The sequence below is a fragment of the Giraffa tippelskirchi genome, chromosome 6 (assembly GCF_054371585.1).
Source record: "Giraffa tippelskirchi isolate mGirTip1 chromosome 6, T2T-mGirTip1v1.2.pri, whole genome shotgun sequence".
In the NCBI taxonomy this organism is placed as follows: domain Eukaryota; kingdom Metazoa; phylum Chordata; class Mammalia; order Artiodactyla; family Giraffidae; genus Giraffa; species Giraffa tippelskirchi.
Window position 1 is genome coordinate 151,814,644 of NC_137280.1, and position 19,606 is coordinate 151,834,249.

Below are 19,606 nucleotides of genomic sequence, written 5' to 3' on the forward strand. Positions count from 1 at the left end.
GGCCTAAGTCATCTTGTTTTTACTAGAAACTATTGGATTAGATGATACCTAGTTCCCTTGTACCTCTAATTTCTCTAATTTTATGTTTACCTTTTATTATAGAAAAGTATTTCAGTGGACTTGCTTTTATTTATAAATGTTCAGTTAGAAGACCTATTTTGGAAGATCTGTAACTGGATAGAGGAGTGAAAGTGTTAGTCACTCAGTGGTGTCTGACTCTGTGACCCCATGCCCTGTAGTCTGCCAGGCTCCTCTGTCCATGGAATTCTCCAGGCAAGAATACTGGAGTGGGTATCCAGTCCCTTCTCCATAGGATCTTCCCAACCCAGGGATCGAACCCAGGTCTCCCACATTGAAGGAAGATTCTTTACCATCTGAGCCACCAGGGAAGCCCCAAAGAAAGAGCAGATCACCCTCAAATACTACAGAGTTCTTCCTGAGAATATTTTTTATATTATGATAAAGTAGCTGGAAGGATTTGTTTGTTTGTGAAGTTGGCATTGCTTTCTGGATGGCATTTTGATAGTTATGTATCACAAGTTTAAAAGTGACAGATACTCTTTAAAAAAAGGATTTAATGAATGGGGTAAATGTTCATGGATAGTAGTTTGAGTTTTATGAAATATCATTGTTTTATGTAGGACCTTCGAAATTACCAGTATACTTTGCATAATATAGATCAGTTGTTGATTCATATGGAAATGGGGAAGAGCTGCATAAAAATACCTCGGAAGAAATACAATGATGTAAGTGTAATTACTTGATTCAAGTTTTGAAAATAATATTGAACATTAGATTTCTTTAGAAGTGTGTTAAATTTCTTGTTCTGAATTGGACTAATATATATAATGGCAGGAAAAAGTTATTATTGAAATTTAAGATTTGTTTCCTAATAGAGGATATGTTTAATCCTATTTTTTTCCTTTTTTTCTTACTATTTTTATCTGTTTTTTAATTGAGGTAATTTTTTCTTAAAACATTTGTTTCTGACTCATTCTCAGGGAGTTGTCTAGATTAAAAGCTTGATAAAAGTGGTCAGAAAAAGGACTCTCTGAATTATTGCAACTAATAAAGGGATAAAATGTTAAAAATGTTTCTAAATGAGTATTTTTTCCCCAGGTAATGAAAGTAATAAATTCTTCTAATGAGCATGTCATTAGCATTGGAGCTAGTTTTAGTACAGAAGCAGATTCTCATCTAGTCTGTATACAGAATGATGGAATTTATCAGACACAGGCCAACAGTGCTACTGGTCATCCTAGAAAAGGTGAGTATTGGTTCCTAGTGTTGATGCATAAAACCACCTCAAAAAATAGAATTCCTTTCAAAGAGGAAACATATATAGATGTTTTACTTATTTGCTGAATTGATGATGATGAAACCTTACGCTTTAAATTTTTAGCTATACAAACAGAAAAAAATTGCTTCTAATTTGTGTGTGTGTGTGTGTGTGTGTTAATCTTGGGCAACATTAGGTTTAAAGACTTGGAGTACAGTATTTATTTTGATGTCTTAGGTTTAGTGTGTCTCATTTAGTGGGTTCTCTGGAGTGTTTTTGCCATAGTGTTTTGCAAGCTCTGCTGCAACTCCTATTAGCAGGAAGCACAGGGTAGATAAGTGTGAAGAATGATTGACAAAACTCTTAAGTGTCTAGGAATATAAAAATGATAAAGATGACATGACTTGGCTGAATGGTCTCAATGACTGCCCCGATTACCAAATCCCTGCAATACAGATCCTGACAAATTGAGTTAAGTAGAAGTAAGTATTCCATAAAATTAATACATTATTATAAAATGACACATTTAAAATAGACATTCTGGCTGCTAATAACATTTTTTCCTCTGATTATAAAACTATGTATGCTTATTTGTAGTAAGCTTGGAAAACACGTTTCAAGGAGTAGTAAAAAGAAAAAAGTGAGATACGGCCTTTGTTGACATTTTAAGATATTTCCTTCTTATATTGATATATATGTTAATTAGATGGTTTTATACTAGATGCTTTATATTGTGCCTTTTTTAACATACCGTTGACATCTTTTTCATTAAAATTAATTTTAAATTAAAATTTAAGACTTTAACATTTATTTGATGAATACTTATGTAGTACAAAATTCACACGGTCTAAGTATTTACAGTGCAAAATCTCCTTTCCTCCCTAGACCCCCAGACTACCCTTTTCCACTCCCCACAGGCAACCAAACCAATGTTATCAATTTTTGGTATATCCTTTCAGAGACTTCTTGCTTGTGTATATATTTAAGCAATACCCTTCCAAACACACACCTTTCTTCCACTTTTTTTCCCTTGGCTGCACTATGTGGCATGGCGGAACTTCTCTGACCATACATTTAACAATCATATACCATAAACAGAGCAGTTTAAAACATAATTATTATTGTTGTTTTTTTTTAAATCAGTGACAGGTGCAAGTTTTGTGGTATTCAATGGAGCTCTGAAAGCATCTTCAGGATTTCTTGCTAAGTCCAGCATAGTTGAAGGTATGAGTTTCTTCTTTAAGACTGCTTTAATGTGAAGATGTTTTCCATCTCCTTTTAAAAATGTATTTGATACTTACAAAAGAATATATGTAAGTTACAAAGCATAATACCTCAAACTTAGGTGAATCATCACTCAGCCAAGAACTAGAACATGAGTAATATTCGGGTCTACCTCAAGCCTGACAACTCTGCCTTAACTTGCATTTCTTGTTTGTTTATAGCCTAAAGGTCAGTCTGAGGTGAGAGCTTAGGGTCTTAGGTCTGGTCTTAGCATACACACACCCTGGGCATGCCCTCAGTATGGCACATGCGTGAGGCCTCCTGAACTCCCAGATATATGTTAGAGCCTTTCAAAGTACTTATGGACATCTCATTCCCCAGATTTTCCTGTAAGTGTTTGCTTGGCCTATTGTTTGCCTTTACTATTATCTGCTGCCAGAGGCTGCTATGATGGTGATCACTGGCCACTAATTGTTTTTGACAAATGCTCCCTGAGAAAAGACTTATTTTCCACTGGGCAAGCTTTAAGAGTCCAGTCAAATAAAGACATTGTATACAGAGTCTCCTAGGGAGGAGTCTTCCAGAAATCACCTGACAAGTCAAAAAATGACAGTTCTCCAGTAATGAAAGTTTGAAGGAGTTCTAGCCCCATTTGCCCTCTCCAGTGTATACCAAGCTGCTGGTTTTCACTATGACTGCTGACTGTTGGTTTTTAAGGCTAATGCTAAACTGGAAAGGAGGGGAGGGGACTAGGAAAGTTAAAATGACACAAAGCTTGCTGTTTTTAATCACAATTCTGCCATTTTTCTTATAAATACTCCCCAGATTGGTACAAGTCGTTGGTTAATTTCCAGAGTTTCAAAAAAGTTACTTCTGACACTTTATTAGTTTCCTTGTTCTTTTTATGGAGTATTTTCGGAGGTTCTTAGTCTGCATTTTCACTAATATCATCCTCCATGCTATCTCAGTTACATAGCTTTATAGGAAGTCTTCCTATCTCTGATGCCACACACATGCCTTATTCCTCATTTTAGTAGTGCTCTGGCCAGTTTTACGTCCTTTATCATGTTAATTTTGGGATCAGCTTGTCAGGTTTAGGTCTTTTGGACTTTTTATTGTAATTGCATTAAATTGCTACCTTTATTTTGAGAAAGTTGGCATATTTTCTATTTTCATTGTTCCTATCCATGTACATTGGGTACCTTTAATTTATTTACATAATACTTAATATTTTTTCCAATAAAATTTTTTAGTTTTTCTGTAGGGTTTGAATATATTTTCTTAATTCATTCCTGTACCTTATCGATTTTATTGCTGATGTAAATAGTATCTATTTTCATTTTAGTGTAATATAAATGCCATTATAATTTTTTAAATTTACTTTTTATTGAGGTAGAGTTGATATAAAATATTATGTAAGCTTCAAGTGTACAGCAAAGTGATTCACAAGTTTTAAAGGTTATATTCATTTATAGTTATTACAAAATATTGGCTGTATTCCCTTTGCTGTACAATATATCCTTATATGTTATTCAAACATCCTGGGTTGTACTTTTTAATCCCCTACGCCTTTATTGCCCCTGCCGCTTACTTCTCCCCACTGGTAACCCCTAGTTTGTTCTCTATATCCATGAGTTTGTATTTTTTGTTACGTTCACTAGTTTTATTTTTTAGATTCCACATATAAGTGATACGATACAGTATTTGTTTTTCTCTGACTTAATTTCAATTGTTGTAATACCCTCCAAGTCCATTCTTGTTGCAAATCACAAAAATTCATTATTTTTATGGCTAAGTAGTATTCCATTGTGTGTGTGTTCTGCCCATTTTTAATCAGGTTGTTTTCTTTTGTTTTTTGATGTTGAGTTGTATGAGCTGTTTAGATATTAATTCCTTATCCTTGCAAATATTTTCTCTCATTTGGTAGCTTGTTTTTTTGTCGTTTCAATGGATTCCTTTGCTGTGCAAAAGCTTTTAAGCTTAATTAGTTCCCATTTGTTTATTTTTGCTTTTATTTTCCTTTGCTTTAGGAAACAGATCGAAAAAAATACTGCTACAATTTATGTCAAAGTGTGTTTAGGCTTTTTCTTCTCCCAGAAGTTTTATGGTTTCTGATCTTACATTTAGGCCATTCATCCATTTTGAGGGTTTTGTTGTTTTTTTTTAAATTTTTTTGGTACATGGTATTAGAGAATATTCTAATTTCATTCTTTTACATGTTGCTGTCTAGTTTTCCCAGCACTGCTTATTGAAGAGACTGTTTTTGCTCCACTGAATGTTCTTGCTTCTGTTGTAAATTGACTAACCACAAGTGCATGGGTTTATTTCTGAGCTCTCTGTTCTATTCCATTGATCTGTGGTTCTGTTTTTGTGCCAGAACCATACTGTTTTGATTCCTGTACCTTTGTATTAAATAGTATAGTCTGAAGTCAGGGAGCAGGATTCCTCCAGTTTTGTTCTTTCTTAAGATAGTTTTGGCTGTTTGGGTCTTTTATGTTTCCATACAAATTTAAAAATTATTTGTTCTAGTTCTGTGAAAAATAACCTTGATATCTTGATAGGGATTACTTTGAATCTGTAGATTGCCTTGGGCAGTATGGTCATTTTAACAATATTAATTCTTCCAGTCTATAAACACAGGATATCTGTGTCCATCTGTTTATGTCATCTTCAGTTTATCAGTGTCTTACAGTTCTCTGAGTAGAAGTCTTTTACTTTCTCAGGTAGGTTTATCCCTATGTATTTTATTCTTTCTGATGCAGTAGTAAAAGGGATTATTCCTTAATTTCTTTTTCTGATAGTTTTTTAGTGCATAGAAATGAAATAAATTTTTGTATATTTTGTATCTTGCAACTTTATCAAATTCATTGATGAGCTCCAGTAGTTTTCGGATGGCATCTTTATTATATTGAAGTATGTTTCCTCTCTGCCCACATTCTGAAGAGTTTTTATCGTACATGTATCTTGAATTTTGTAGGAAGCTTTTTTTGCATCTACTGAGATGGTCATATGGCTTTTATTCTTCAATTTGTTAATCTTGTGTATTTCATTGGTTGATTTGCAGATACTGAAAAATCCTTGCATCCCTGGGACAAATCCCCTTTGATCATGGTATATGATCCTTTTAATGCATTCTTGCATCTTTTTAAATTAAAATTTTTATCTGTTTGTTGCTGGCACATAGAAATGAAACTAACTGATTTGCGTATTTTTATCTTATAACCAGCTGTATTGCTAAACTTGTGTTATTTAAATAATTTACCTATAGATTCTTTTAGAGTTTTTTATATAATTAAGTATAATATATATTATACTTAATATATAGTGATAGTTTCACATCTTTCTTTAGAGCCCCTATTCCTTTTTAATTTATTGTTTATTGGCTAGGACTTCCAGTAGAAACAATTATTGCAAATGTTCTTGTCTAGATCTGTTTTTCAGGGTGTATGTGCGTGCATGCATGTGTGTGCGCTCAGTCTGGTCCGACTCTTTGTAACCCCATGGACTGTAGCCTGCCAGGCTCCTCTGTCCATGGAATCTTCCAGGCAAGAATACTGGAGCCGGTGCCATTCCCTTCTCCAGGGGATCTTCCCAACCCAGGGATCAAACCCATATCTCTTACATCTGCATTGGCAGGTTGATTATCACTGAGCCACCTGGGAAGCCATGTTTCCAGTGTTAATGTTAATCGCTCAGTTGTGTCCAGCTGTTTGTGATCCCATGAACAGTAGCCCATCAGGCTCCTCTCTCCAAGGGATTTTTCCAAGGGATTCTCATGTAAAAACGAGTGAGCTTTATGACTCAATTTTGTGTGCCATATCTGTCATTCTGATGACGAAATGTGATATATTCAGTTATATTTCTTATATCACATTGTATGTGCTAAGAATAAGGAAAAACTTGTTTTATTTTTGTTGGATTTTTTTATGATAGGTTTTGATTTTGTTCCTTTTTTCAGGGTAGCAGTTTGCCCTATGACCTCAATTCTTTGATAGATCTAAGAGTTATTCATTTTACATTTGTTCAGTTTTTAAATTTTTTAATTTAATTTTTTAAATTTAATTTTAATTATTAAAAAAATTAAAGTTGAAATAATGTTGATTTATAATATTAGTTTCAAGTATACAGCACAGTGTTCAGTTATGTATCTTTTTACAGATTATATTTTTTTACAGGTTTTTTTCCATTATAGGTTATCAAAGATAATATGGTTCCCTGTGTTATACAGTAAATCCATGTTACTTATATATATATTAGTGTGTATCTGTTAATCCCATACTCTTAGTTTATCCCACCTCTCCCTTTCACCTTTGTAACTATAAGCCTATTTTCCATGTCTGTGCGTCTATTTCTGTTTTGTAAATAATTTCATTTGTATTATTTTTTAGATTCTAATGTAAGTGATAAATAATATTTGTCTCTTTCTGACTTCACTTAGTATGATAATCTGTAGATTCATGTTGCTGCATATGGGACTATTTCATTCTTTTTTATGATTGAGTAATATTCCATTGTATATATGCAACATCTTTACCATTCATCTGTTGATGGATACTTAGATTGCTTCCATGTCCTGGCTATTATAAATAGTGCTGCTATGGACGTTGGGATACATGTATTTTTGTTTGAATTAAGACTTTTTGTCTTTTTTGGATATATGCCCAGGTGTGGCCTTGCTGGATCTATATATTTATTGTAGTTCTATTTTTAGTTTTTTAAGGAACCTCCATGCTATTTTCTATAATGGCTGTACCAATTTATATGATAGTAACAGTATAAGAGTGTTCCCTTTTCTTCATACCCTCTCCAGCATTTATTATTTGTAAACTTTTTGATGGTAGCCATTCTCACTGGTGTGAGGTGCTATCTCATGGTAGTTTTGATTTGCATTTCTCTAATAATTAGCAGTGTTGAGGATCTTTTCATGTGCTTGCTGGCCACCTGTATGTTTTCTTTGGAAAAATGTCAGTTTATATCTTCTGAACTTTTTCTGATTGGGTTGTTTGTTTGATATTGAGCTGTATGAACTGTTTGTATATTTTGGAAATTAACCCTTTGACAGTTGCATCATTTGTAAATATTTTCTCCTACTCCATTTCATTTTGTTTATGGCTTCCCTGCTGTGCAAAAACTTTTGAATTTGATTAGGTCCTGTTTGTTTATTTGTGCTTTGTTTTCTTTTGTCTTGGCAGACTGACCTAAGAAAAGATTGCTATGACTTTTGTCTAAGAATGTTTTGCCTGTGTTCTCTCTTAGGATTTTTATAGTGTCATATCTTGTATTTAGGTCTTCAAATCACTTTGAGTTTATTTTTGTATATGGTGTGAGGGAGTGTTCTAGTTTCATTGATTTACATGAGGTGTCTTGCTTTCCCAACACCATGTCTTGAAGAAACTGTCTTTTCTTCATTGTACAGTCATGCCTCCTTTGTCAAAGATTAATTGACTGTAGGTGTGTGGGTTTATTTCTGGGTTCTTATCTTTTGTTCTCTTGATCCATATATCTGTTTTTGTGCCATTACCACATTGTTTTGATTACTGTAGCTTTATAGTATTTTCTAAAGTCTGGGAGGCTTATGTCTCCCAACATTGGTCTTTTTTCAGGATTTCTTTGGCAATTCTGGGTCTTTTGTTATTCCATATAAATTTTAGGATTATTTTTTAAAGTTCTGTGAGAAATGTGATGTGTAATTTAATAGGGGTCACATTAAATCTGTAGATTGCCTTGAATAGTGTGGCCATTTTTACAATATTAATTCTTCCAATTCAAGAGCATGGAATATCTTTCGATTTCTTTGAATCATCTTCAGCTTCCTGTATCAATGTTTTATACTTCTCAGTGGATAAGTCTTTCACCTCCTTGGTCAGATTTATTCCTAGGTATTTTTTTTAATGCAATTTTTACAGGGATTTTTTTTTTTTTTTTAAACTTCTGATATTTCATTGATAGTTTAAAGAAATGCAACGTATTTCTGTATGGTAATCTTGTATCCTGATACCTTGCTGAATTAATATATCAGTCTTAATAGTTTTTGTGTGGAGTTTTTAGGATTTTCTATGTTGAGTATCATGTCATCTGCATATAATAACAATTTTACTTCTTTTCTTCCAGTTTTTATACCCTTTATTATTTTTCTTGTAAGATTGCTGTGGCTGGGACGTCCAAATCAGTGGAAGTCAAAGTCTCTTAGTCATGTCCAACTCTTTGTGACCCCATGGATATACAGTCCATGGAATTCTCCAGGTCAGAATACTGGAGTGGGTAGCTGTTCCATTCTCAAAGGGATCTGCCAAACCCATGGATCTAACCCAGGTCTCCCATGTTTCAGGCAGATTCTTTACCAGCTGAGCCACCAGGGAAGCCCAAGAATACTGGAGTGGGTAGCCTATCCCTTCTCCAGTGGATCTTCCCGACCCAGGAATCAAACCAGGATCTCCTGTATTGCAGGCAGATTCTTTACCAGCTGAGCTGCCAGGAAAGCCCATATTGAGTAGAAGTTAGGTTTATTCCTAGGTATTTATTTTTCAGCTTTTTTCTTATTGTGAAGGTGGGAGTGACAATCTCCACACTCTTTACATGTTGGAGCAGACACCAGAAGTGTTTAGTATTTTTTGTAATGCAAGTTGGCAAGCTTTCATTTATCTAATGTTGTCTACCTTTCATTTTTCTGAAACTGTTTCTATTTCATTCTCATTTTTTAAGGGTATTTTTGCTAGATATAAAAGTCTGCTTTTCTTTAAAGATGTCACTTCTTTGTTTTTTGGCCTTCATTGTTTCTAGTGAAGTCAATGATCAGTTCAGTTCAGTTGGTCACTTGTGTCCAACTCTTTGCAACCCCATGGACTGCAGCACGCCAGGCCTCCCTGTCCATCATCAACTCCAGGAGTGTACTCATACTCATGTCCATTGAGTTGGTAATGCCATCCAACCATCTCATCCTCTGTCATCCCCTTCTCCTCCTGCCTTCAATCTTTCCCAGTATCAGGGTCTTTTCAAATGAGTCAGTTCTTCGCATCAGGTGGCCAAAGTATTGGAGTTTCAGCTTCAGCATAATTTTTAAATTTTTCCTTGTATTTAATGTGCCCTTTTCCTCATCTGTTTTCAGGATAGCCTCTATCTTTGGTTTTTCACCAGTTTTACTGTGATGTGCCTCAGTGTGGTTTTCTTTGTATTTATCTTATTTGGCATTTATTGAGCTCCATATTTGGCATTTGTTGAGCTCTTTGGATGTGTGTGTCAATATTTTTCATCAAATTTAGGGAATTTCATAACTATTTAAAAAAATGTTCTGATCTCTCTTCTCCTTCTGGGAGATATGTATGTATATGTGTGTGTATATGTTTTGTATCATCCTATGGAGAAGGAAATAGCAACCCACTCCAGTATTCTTGCTCGGAGATCCCATGGACAGAGGAGCCTGGTGGACTACATACAGTCCATGAGGTCACAAAGAGTTGGACACGACCAAGCAACTAACACACACACACACACACACACACACACACGTCTTTGATACTCTTTATTTTCCTCTTTTTTCTCTGGGTTCTTCAGATTTGATCGTATTTGTTGTCCTTTATGTTCTCTGATTCTTTCTTTTGCCATCTTCAGTGTACTACTAAACCTGTCCATTAAGGTTTCTATTTCAGCTGGATTATACTTTAAAGTCCTAGAATTTGGGGGGAGGGTTTCCCGGTTTCTATTTCTCCATTAGGATTATTAAAAAATCTGTTTATTCATATAGCTGATATTTGCTTTTTCATTCTTTGAATGTATTTTCCTTTAGGTGTTTGAATATATTTTAGAACAGATATTTCAGTATTTTAGTGTTTTTGTATTTAATCCAATGTTTTGGCCATCTTATGGTTAATTTCAGTTTTTTCAGTTCAGTCGCTCAGTCGTGTCCTACTCTTTTCGACTCAATGGACTGCAGCATGCCAGGCTTCCCTGTCCATCACCAACTCCCGGAGCTTGCTCAAACTCATATCCATCGAGTCAGTGATGCCATCCAATCATCTCATCCTCTATGGTCCCCTTCTTCTCCCACCTTCAATCTTTCCCAGCATCAGGGTCTTTTCCAGTGAATCAGTTCTTCGCATCAGGTGGCCAGAGTATTGGAGTTTCAGCTTCAGCATCAGTCCTTCCAGTTTTACGGGGGCTTACAGTGTCCTGTCACTGTCTGGTAATTTTTTCTTATGTACTGTCATTGATAATGCTCAAGAAACTTTAGATTGTTACCTTTTGCTGAAGAAAGCTTATTTATATTTAAGCTGGCATTTTCATGTCTGTTTACCTTAAGCCTGTGTAGTCTTTATTTTGTATTTTTGTAACAGATGGGTCTGTGGATATCCTAAGTTATTTACAGTCTGGCAGGACTCATTTTCAAAATCTCTTTTGCTTGTAGATTTTGTAAGGGCTTTCTTGGCTTTGCATAGTTCAGGTTAATGAGGTTCTATTGTCTATTTTGGTTGGTCTAGACTACCAGTGTTCAAGCTGGTTTTAGAAAAGGCAGAGGAACCAGAGATCAAATTGCCAACATCCGCTGGATCATTGAAAAGCAAGAGAGTTCCAGAAAAACATCTATTTCTGCTTTATTGACTATGCCAAAGCCTTTGACTGTGTGGATAACAATAAACTGTGGAAAATTCTGAAAGAGATGGGAATACCAGACCGTCTGACCTGCCTCTTGAGAAACCTGTATGCAGGTCAGGAAGCAACAGTTAGAACTGGACATGGAACAGACTGGTTCCAAACAGGAAAAGGAGTACGTCAAGGCTGTATATTGTCACCGTGTTTATTTAACTTCTATGCAGAGTACATCATGAGAAATGCTGGGCTGGATGAAGCACAAACTGGAATCAAGATTGCTGGGAGAAATATCAATAACCTCAGATATGCAGATGACACCACCCTTATGGCAGAAAGTGAAGAAGAACTAAAGAGCCTCTTGATGAAAGTGAAAGAGGAGAGTGAAAAAGTTGGCTTAAAGCTCAACGTTCAGAAAACTAAGATCATGGCATTCGGTCTCATCACTTCATGGCAAATAGATGTGGAAACAGTGGCTAACTTTATTTTTGGGGGGCTCCAAAATCACTGCAGATGGTGACTGCAGCCATGAAATTAAAAGACAGTTACTCCTTGGAAGGAAAGTTATGACCAACCTACACAGCATACTAAAAAGCAGAGACATTACTTTGCCGACAAAGGTCCATCTAGTCAAGGCTATGGTTTTTCCAGTAGTCATGTATGGATGTGAGAGTTGGACTATAAAGAAAGCTGAGCGCCGAAGAATTGATGCTTTTGAACTGTGGTGTTGGAGAAGACTCTTGAGAGTCCCTTGGACTGCAAGGAGATCCAACCAGTCGATCCTAAAGTAGATCAGTCCTGAATATTCATTGGAAGGACTGATGTTGAAGCTGAAACTCCAGTACTTTGGCCACCTGATGCGAAGAGCTGACTCATTTGAAAAGACCCTGATGCTAGGAAAGATTGAGGGCAGGAGGAGAAGGGGGTGACAGAGGATGAGATGGTTGAATGGCATCACCGACTCAATGGACATGAGTTTGGGTAGGCTCTAGGAGTTGGTGACAGACAGGGAGGCCTGGCGTGCTGCAGTTCATGGGGTCAAAAAGAGTCAGACCTGACTGAGTGAACTAAACTGAGACTACCAGTATCTCCCAACATTGCTTAAATTCTAGTATCTCTGTTCTGTTACCAACTGTATAATAGCTGTTTTCTATTGTGCCTCATCTAGGGTCACTATTGTGTTTTCACTTCCAGTCCACGGACTCAAAAAGACCTTTGAACACAATCTCCTGGTGCTCCCCTTTTTAGTGTCTTGAGCACAGATTTCAGTCTTCCCTAAACCCTTATCTTTGACTTCTCAGCCCAGAAGGGCCATTGTAGGTTTAATGGTAACCATGCAGAAGTTGTCCTCAGAGACCTTGGACAGTTGTGGGCTTGAAGGGAAGGGAAGTCGCTCCGTCGTGTCCGACTCTTTGCGACCCCGTGGACTGTAGCCTACCAGGCTCCTCCATCCATGGGATTCTCTAGGCAAGAATACTGGAGTGGTTTGCCATTTCCTTCTCCAGGGGATCTTCCCTGACCCAGGGATTGAACCCAGGTCTCCCGCATTGGAGGCAGACGCTTTAACCTCTGAGCCACCAGGGAAGTCCGTTGTGGGCTTACCTATTGAATATTCCTGTAGGAACCATGGTATTGTACTTCCTGTTGTCCAGAGATGTTTTCTGACAGAAAACAATCAGCAAAATGATTTAAAATATGATTTAAAACTTGTGTGCAACGTATTTTGATGGCAAAATTTATGGCATAGACATATACATTTATATTTAGTAAAAGAAATGTGAAACGTAACTCTCATTTTTAGATGGCTTAATGGTACAAATAACTCCAGAGACTATGGATGGCTTGCGGCTAGCTCTACGAGAACAAAAAGACTTCAAAATTACATGTGGGAAAGTTGATGCTGTAGACATGAGAGAATATGTGGACATCTGCTGGGTAGATTCCGAAGAAAAAGGAAACAAAGGGTAGGAATTTTTTGTTATCAAAATGTAACTGATTTGATGGAGGAGAAAGGATAAAAACATGCTATTAACCAAATTAAATATTTTATAAATATAGAATTATACCATTAATTAATTATACCATTAATTTAAATGCATATACTTTAATTACTAAATGCAGTATTTTTTCCAGAAATGTACCTAACCAGCATCATGTGTATTTCTTTACCTAGGATGCTGTAAATTATTAAAGGGTGGTCAGTTTGGGAGAGGGCCAGTGATACAGTGTGCATTGTGTAGCACTACAGGCTTGATGCCAGGTCTGAGAAAGACAAGCTACTTTGTCTGCTGTGTAGTACCTTGAGACACATACGTATGTTCACCCTGAACTACCTTTTATATGCCAGATATGTATTTCTGTGAAATTATTTCACAATTTTTTAAATTAATTTTTTTTATTGAGGGATAATTGCTTTATAGAATTTTGTTGTTTTCTGTCAAACCGCAACATGAATCAGCCATAGGTATCCATATATCCCCTCCATTTTCAACTTCCCTCCCATCTCCCTCCCCAGCCCACCCCTCTAGGTTGATATAGAGCCCCTGTTTGAGTTTCCAGAGCCAAACAGTAAATTCCTGTTGGCTATCTATTTTACACATGGTAATGTATGTTTCCATGTTACTCTTTCCATACATCTCACCCTCTCCTCCCCTCTCCCCATGTCTACAAGTCTATTCTCTATGTCTGTTTCTCCATTGCTGCCCTTTAAATAAATTCTTCAGTACCATTTTTCTAGATTTTGTATACATATGTTAGAATACAATATTTATCTTTCTGACGTAGTTCATTCTGTATATTAGGTTCTAGGTTCATCCACCTCATTAGGACTGACTCAAATGCATTCCTTTTTATGGCTGAGTAATTTGTGTTTATGTATCACAACTTTTTCATCCATTCACCCGTCGATGGACATCGAGGTTGCTTCCGTGTTCTAGCTATTGTAAATAGTGCTGTAATGAACAATGAGATACATGTGTCTTTTTCAGTTTTGGTTTCCTCAGGGTATATGCCTGGGAGTGGGATTGCTGGGTCATATGGTGGTTTTATTCCCCCAATTATTTTTTGCCAAGTAAGTAATGGAATCCTTTGGATGTTTATTCTGTATTACATTGATCCATTGTAAATACAAACAACTGAATTCAATAATATGTTTACATTAGAGGCCTTATAGAATCTTATTACTGCCATTCCCTCTTTTCTTTAGTTACCCATTGTCTTTCATTTTTTGGAGACTGGCTAAGGGATCTGGAGCAAAAAAGGAAGAAGAGGGCTAATGCTGAAGGATTCCAAAATAGAGTGTTTGAAATACATGAGATAGCTTTTCTGTTAGGAGACTATTTAAGGTATTTTAAACCTTAGGTCTGAATTGGGCATTTGAAAAAGTAGATATAATTTGCTACACAATTTAAAAAATCTTGGTAAATGAATGTGAACTACAGTTTTAATTATTTTGTCTATAATTGAGATGTCTTAACTGCTGCTTTAAATTAATAGCTTTCATAATTTTTATTGTTATTCCATTTGTTCAAGTCTTATAATTCACTTCATAGAAAGCACTTTGGTTAATAATTCTGTTACATTTTTTCTGCAGTGTTGTTAGTTCAGTGGATGGAATATCATTACAAGGATTTCCAAGTGAAAAAATAAAACTGGAAGCAGATTTTGAAACTGATGAGAAGATTGTAAAGTGTACTGAGGTATCTTAGAAAAATGATCCCTTCTGTTTACATGCTGTGTTTGGATATATTTTTGTTAACTTGGAGATTTCACAGTACTCAACCTCTGAATGTTTCAGTGCAGCTTATTACACTTTACATTACACCTTGAGATACACATATCTCCACCCCAGACTGCCTTTTATCCACCAGATCTGGACCCCATAGGATTATTTCAGTTTATTATAGGGTGATACTGCCTGTCAGCTCACAGTTAAGTTTTGGCAGCACTGCCATCTCTATGCAATAACATGTTATTTGACCATAGTGTTTTCACTTTTCTCTTATTTTACAAAAAATAAAATATTTTATAGATATCGGTTTATAATCAGAATTCACATATAGAAGTCATTTTTACATGTTCCAACTTTTAAAAATATGATTAAAGATAATATGCAACTATAGCCTCCCAGCCCCTTAGTCTACCTGCATATTCTCCCTCATTCTACCTCTTGGGTCAAACAATCAATGTTACTAATTTCTTAGGTATTCTTTGTGATTTTAGGTATGTACAAGATAAACAGAAACTATAGAGGATACCGAAATTACAGAACATTATTTCTTTCTTTGATCTTAACTTCATTAAGATGTCTTTATAAGATGGGTATCTTGTAGGATGGACTCATTAATACTCTTCTTTAAACTGAGTTTATAAAGCTTTTGTTGCTGCAAGTTAACTTTAGGCAAAAACAGCTAAGTCATTCCTGTATCCCCTAACCTTTGGTTTTAAGTTTTTACTTATAGATCAGCCCAAATATAGAGAATGTTCTTAACTAGTGAATTTCACAGCACTAACCTTGGAATTTTATTCATAAAGTTGAATTGAAATTAGCGATTGCATTTTTAAAGCTACTTTTAGTCTTAATCATGACTTGTTTCCTAATTGAATATATTTCAGGTATTCTACTTTCTAAAGGACCAGGATTTATCTATTTCAGCAACTCGTTACCAGTTTGCAAAAGAAATCGCCATGGCTTGTAGTGCTGCACTGTGCCCTCACTTGAAAACTCTAAAGAGTAATGGGATGAATAAAATTGGCCTCAGAGTTTCCATTGACACTGATATGGTGAGACATGTTTTTCTGATGTATTTCTGAACTGAATATATCTTATATTAAAATAATCAAAAGTTTTTTAACCTTTTACTTTGGGATGGCTGGAGAGAACTAAAATTTGTTGAACATTAATATTTGGTATGTACTTCATGTACATCATCTCCTTTACTGTCCACAGCAGGGGGCCATGAACTTTCTTTTTGGTAAAAGGCCGGAAAGTAAATAATTTAGGCATTGTGGGCTATCTGTTTCTTTCACAGCTACTTAACTCTGCCATTGTACTGGGAAAGCAGCTATAGACAGTATATAAACAAACAAACTTAGCTGTGTTCCAGTGAAACTTTGTTCTCAAAAAGTGGGTGGGCCACATCGACTCACAGGCCAAGCTTACTGATCCCTGCACTACAGCATTCCTGCTTAATAAGTAGGTTTTTAAATTATGCTGGCTAGATTCTATATTTATGTGATTTAAAATCATGAAAGTCTAATAAAAGTGTTAAAAAGGGGGAAATTTCAGTTTTTTCCTCCTGTGTAGGGAAAAACCTATTTCTTCCCTACTATTTCTTTCCAATGTGTCTCTTTTAACTTGTCACAGAAAACACTTTTGGTCACCAGATGTGTAGAGGCTTTCCCCGACATCAGTAAGCAATTCTCAGACACAAGCAGCGGGTATCTTACAAATTCAACTTAATTTTGACTGATCGATGCAGAGAGGGACTTCCCTGGTGGCGCAGATGGTAAAGAATCTGCCTGCAAAGCAGGAGACTCGGGTTTGATCCCTGGGTTGAGAAGACCCCCCTGGAGAAGGGAATGGCTACCCACTCCAGTATTCTTGCCTGGGAAATCCCATGGACAGAGGAGCCTAGCGGGCTGTAGTCCATGGCTCGCAAAGAGTCTGACATGACTGAGTGACTAACGCTTTCACTTTTTTCACCCAGAGATAGCATCAGAACCTCCAGGTCTTACCAGACTGCCTCCTTCCCCACTTCATATGCCAGTCACAGGCATCACCTGTGCTTTTGACCAACCAGTTATGGATCAGATTCCAATGACCCCCCTCTTCCTTGGGTTTAATTAATTTGCTAGAGTACCTCATAGAACTCAGGGAAACATTTGCTTGTGTTTGTCAATTCATTAAAGGATATACAGGTGAAGACATACATAGGGCAAGGTCTGGTAGGATCCTGAGCAGGAGTTCCAGGGGGATTATCTCACAAATGTGTGTATATATATATGAGGGCCACCTCATTAAACATTTTCAGAGAGCAGCATTCACACAATTCTCTATTTAATTGGTGATCTCTAGAGATACTAACTCCAGGCTACAATGTAAATGGTTTCAGTAGAGTTGCTGAGATAATAGCCCTGGAAAGATCTCCTTCCTGCCCTTGACTCCTAACACTTGAGTCCACTTCATCCTCCCTTCCTGGTCAGGCAATCAAATGTTATCCGTTTCTATGTATTCTTTGTAATTTACATGTATGAGCAAGTAAGTTTTATATCCTTTTTGTTCTACTCTTTTCACTTTTTTTTAAAAAGCAGTGCTTCTTTAACTTAATATATCTTAGGGAGATTCCGTATTAATTACATACTCTTTTTTAAAGTTGCATAGTAGTAGTTGATTATATAAATGTACTGTAATTTATTTAGTTCTTATGCATGTTTGGTATGTACTGCTTGATATTTAAGGTATCCACAATATTTTGCTTTTGCTTAACTGTGAGTACATAACATTCCTAGAATTCCCAGGTCCAACTATGTACTTGGTAGATACTACCATATTGTCTCAAATAGAGGTTATGACAATTTATTCTTCTGCTACAATTTATAATAGTATTCTTTCTCTCACATTCTTATCAAAACAGTATATAATCAAACTTTTGAACTTTACCAATTTAATAGGTGAAAAATGGTACTCCAGTAGTAGTTTAATGTGCATTTTTAGCTGTTTCTAACATCCAGTATAATAGATTTCACTCTAGGTTTTTCATTAGAACAGTCAATTTTTTTTTTTTTGGCTGTGCTGTGCAGCATATGGTATCTTAGTTCCCCAACCAGGGATACAACCCATGTCCCCTGCAGTGGAAGAGTGGAATCTTAACCACTGAACCGCCAGGGAAGTCCCAGAATGGTCAGTCTTAACATGAATAATTTCATATGCTAAAGGTTTGCTTTTCTTCAGGCAGGAGGTGTTACAGTTCTTATTGGAAAAAACTTATATTTTTAATGTTAAAAGTTCCTTTTTCAAGGAAGCATCTGATAATTATTTGAGTAATTATTGTTAATTGTTTTAGTCATATGTATTAAAATGTAATTTTCACCAGCAAAATTCAATTCAAATATTATTTTACCATAAATTAAAAATATTTTTAATCAGGTCTTTTTAAAAATACCATGAGGTTTTTACTTAAGTCATATTGATAATTATTCAAAACCTTGTCCACAATGTGTTTTACATGTTCATAGAGAAGAAACCTAAAGTAAAGTGGTGGCAATTTTATTTTCATAGTATCTGTGGGAGGGACAATTATAATTCATGTAGTAGATGGGGAAATAAAAGAGAATGTAAAACATTATTTTATGAATGAAAATATGAAGTATTAACATGCTTAAATATCTTAAATAGTTTATTTTATATTCATCTGCTGAACTAAAACAAGATTGCTCATTTTGTAGGGTTGACTTACCAAGATTTTTTTTTTTCCAGGTTGAATTTCAGGCAGGATCTGAAGGTCGACTTCTTCCTCAGCATTATCTAAATGATCTTGATAGTGCTTTAATCCCTGTGATACATGGTGGGACCTCCAACTCTACTAGTTTACCATTAGAAATAGAATTAGTATTTTTTATTATAGAAAATCTTTTTGAGTGAAAGAACTGAGTCGTACTATATATTACAAATTGATTTGTTAAAACTAACTCCAGCACTAAGGCTGAAATGCCACAAACACTAAAAGAAAATATGTTTGATGTTTGAAACATGTAAGCTTTGCTTTTTAGGCAGGAAGGGTCGTTTAAAAATCATTAGCACAATATTTAAATCTCAAAAAAATTTAAGAGATCCACAGTTTTTGAAGCTTTACACTTTACGAGTACTGGAAAAGACAAGGATTTCTTTTGTCCTTAAGAAATTTGTAGCATTTACTGTGTTGTTTAAATGCTAAAGCCAAAGTATCTGCACTTTCATGCCAAGAACGATTTTAGTGAAGGGTCCTTTCAGATGTAACCTTATGAGGGAAATACCTGTTTTGTTTATATGCCAGTTAAATTACTGGTTTCTGAAGTCTGTTAAAAATGTATTTCAATGGCACAGACCAGTTTCCAGATCTTAGACTTATATGATAATTCTTTGAATAAGGCAGATTAGCTTATTTGTTTAATTGGAGTGGAGACCTACCTCCATGATTAGATAAACAGATTATTTGCATTAAAATCAGAATTTTGCCTTTTTTCTCTTCAAATTATTATTTTATATATATATATATGACTTTCTGTTGATTAAATGGGTATTCTTAAAATAATTGTGGGTGCTTCAGGATTTTGTGCTTCTATATTTAAGTATATTGTTTTTATAGCAAGAACATGTGATTTGGTATGTGTTTTATAAATCTTTAATAACTTATAAATAGGTGATATTTTTGTATTGCAGTGCATTATTTTTCCTCCTTTCCTCCCAAAGTATACCACTGTATATACCACTTCTGAGTGATTGACGACAGGCCAGATGACCCTTGAAGTAGTCATTATGTA

General features: G+C 35.5%; 1 protein-coding gene and 1 non-coding gene across 12 annotated transcripts in view; one reads left to right on the forward strand and one right to left on the reverse strand.

Annotated features, from left to right (window-relative positions):
• The window catches only part of ZFYVE16 (zinc finger FYVE-type containing 16), a 56,960-nt gene extending 37,586 nt beyond the window's left edge, over positions 1-19,374 (forward strand). For 10 of the 11 annotated variants that reach the window (XM_081503795.1, XM_081503791.1, XM_081503797.1 and 7 more), the window contains 7 exons: positions 642-746; positions 1,120-1,267; positions 2,423-2,503; positions 12,888-13,050; positions 14,679-14,784; positions 15,701-15,868; positions 18,564-19,374. In XM_081503795.1, coding sequence (XP_081359921.1) covers positions 642-746; positions 1,120-1,267; positions 2,423-2,503; positions 12,888-13,050; positions 14,679-14,784; positions 15,701-15,868; positions 18,564-18,728 — 936 coding nt within the window. In that variant the 3' untranslated portion in view covers positions 18,729-19,374. The remainder of the gene's footprint in view (positions 1-641; positions 747-1,119; positions 1,268-2,422; positions 2,504-12,887; positions 13,051-14,678; positions 14,785-15,700; positions 15,869-18,563) is intronic. The other variant, XM_081503800.1, reaches the window with a different exon arrangement.
• TRNAW-CCA (transfer RNA tryptophan (anticodon CCA)) lies at positions 12,598-12,670 on the reverse strand. The gene has a single exon. It is a non-coding gene; the product is annotated as a tRNA-Trp (tRNA).
• Positions 19,375-19,606: the final 232 nt, after the last annotated feature.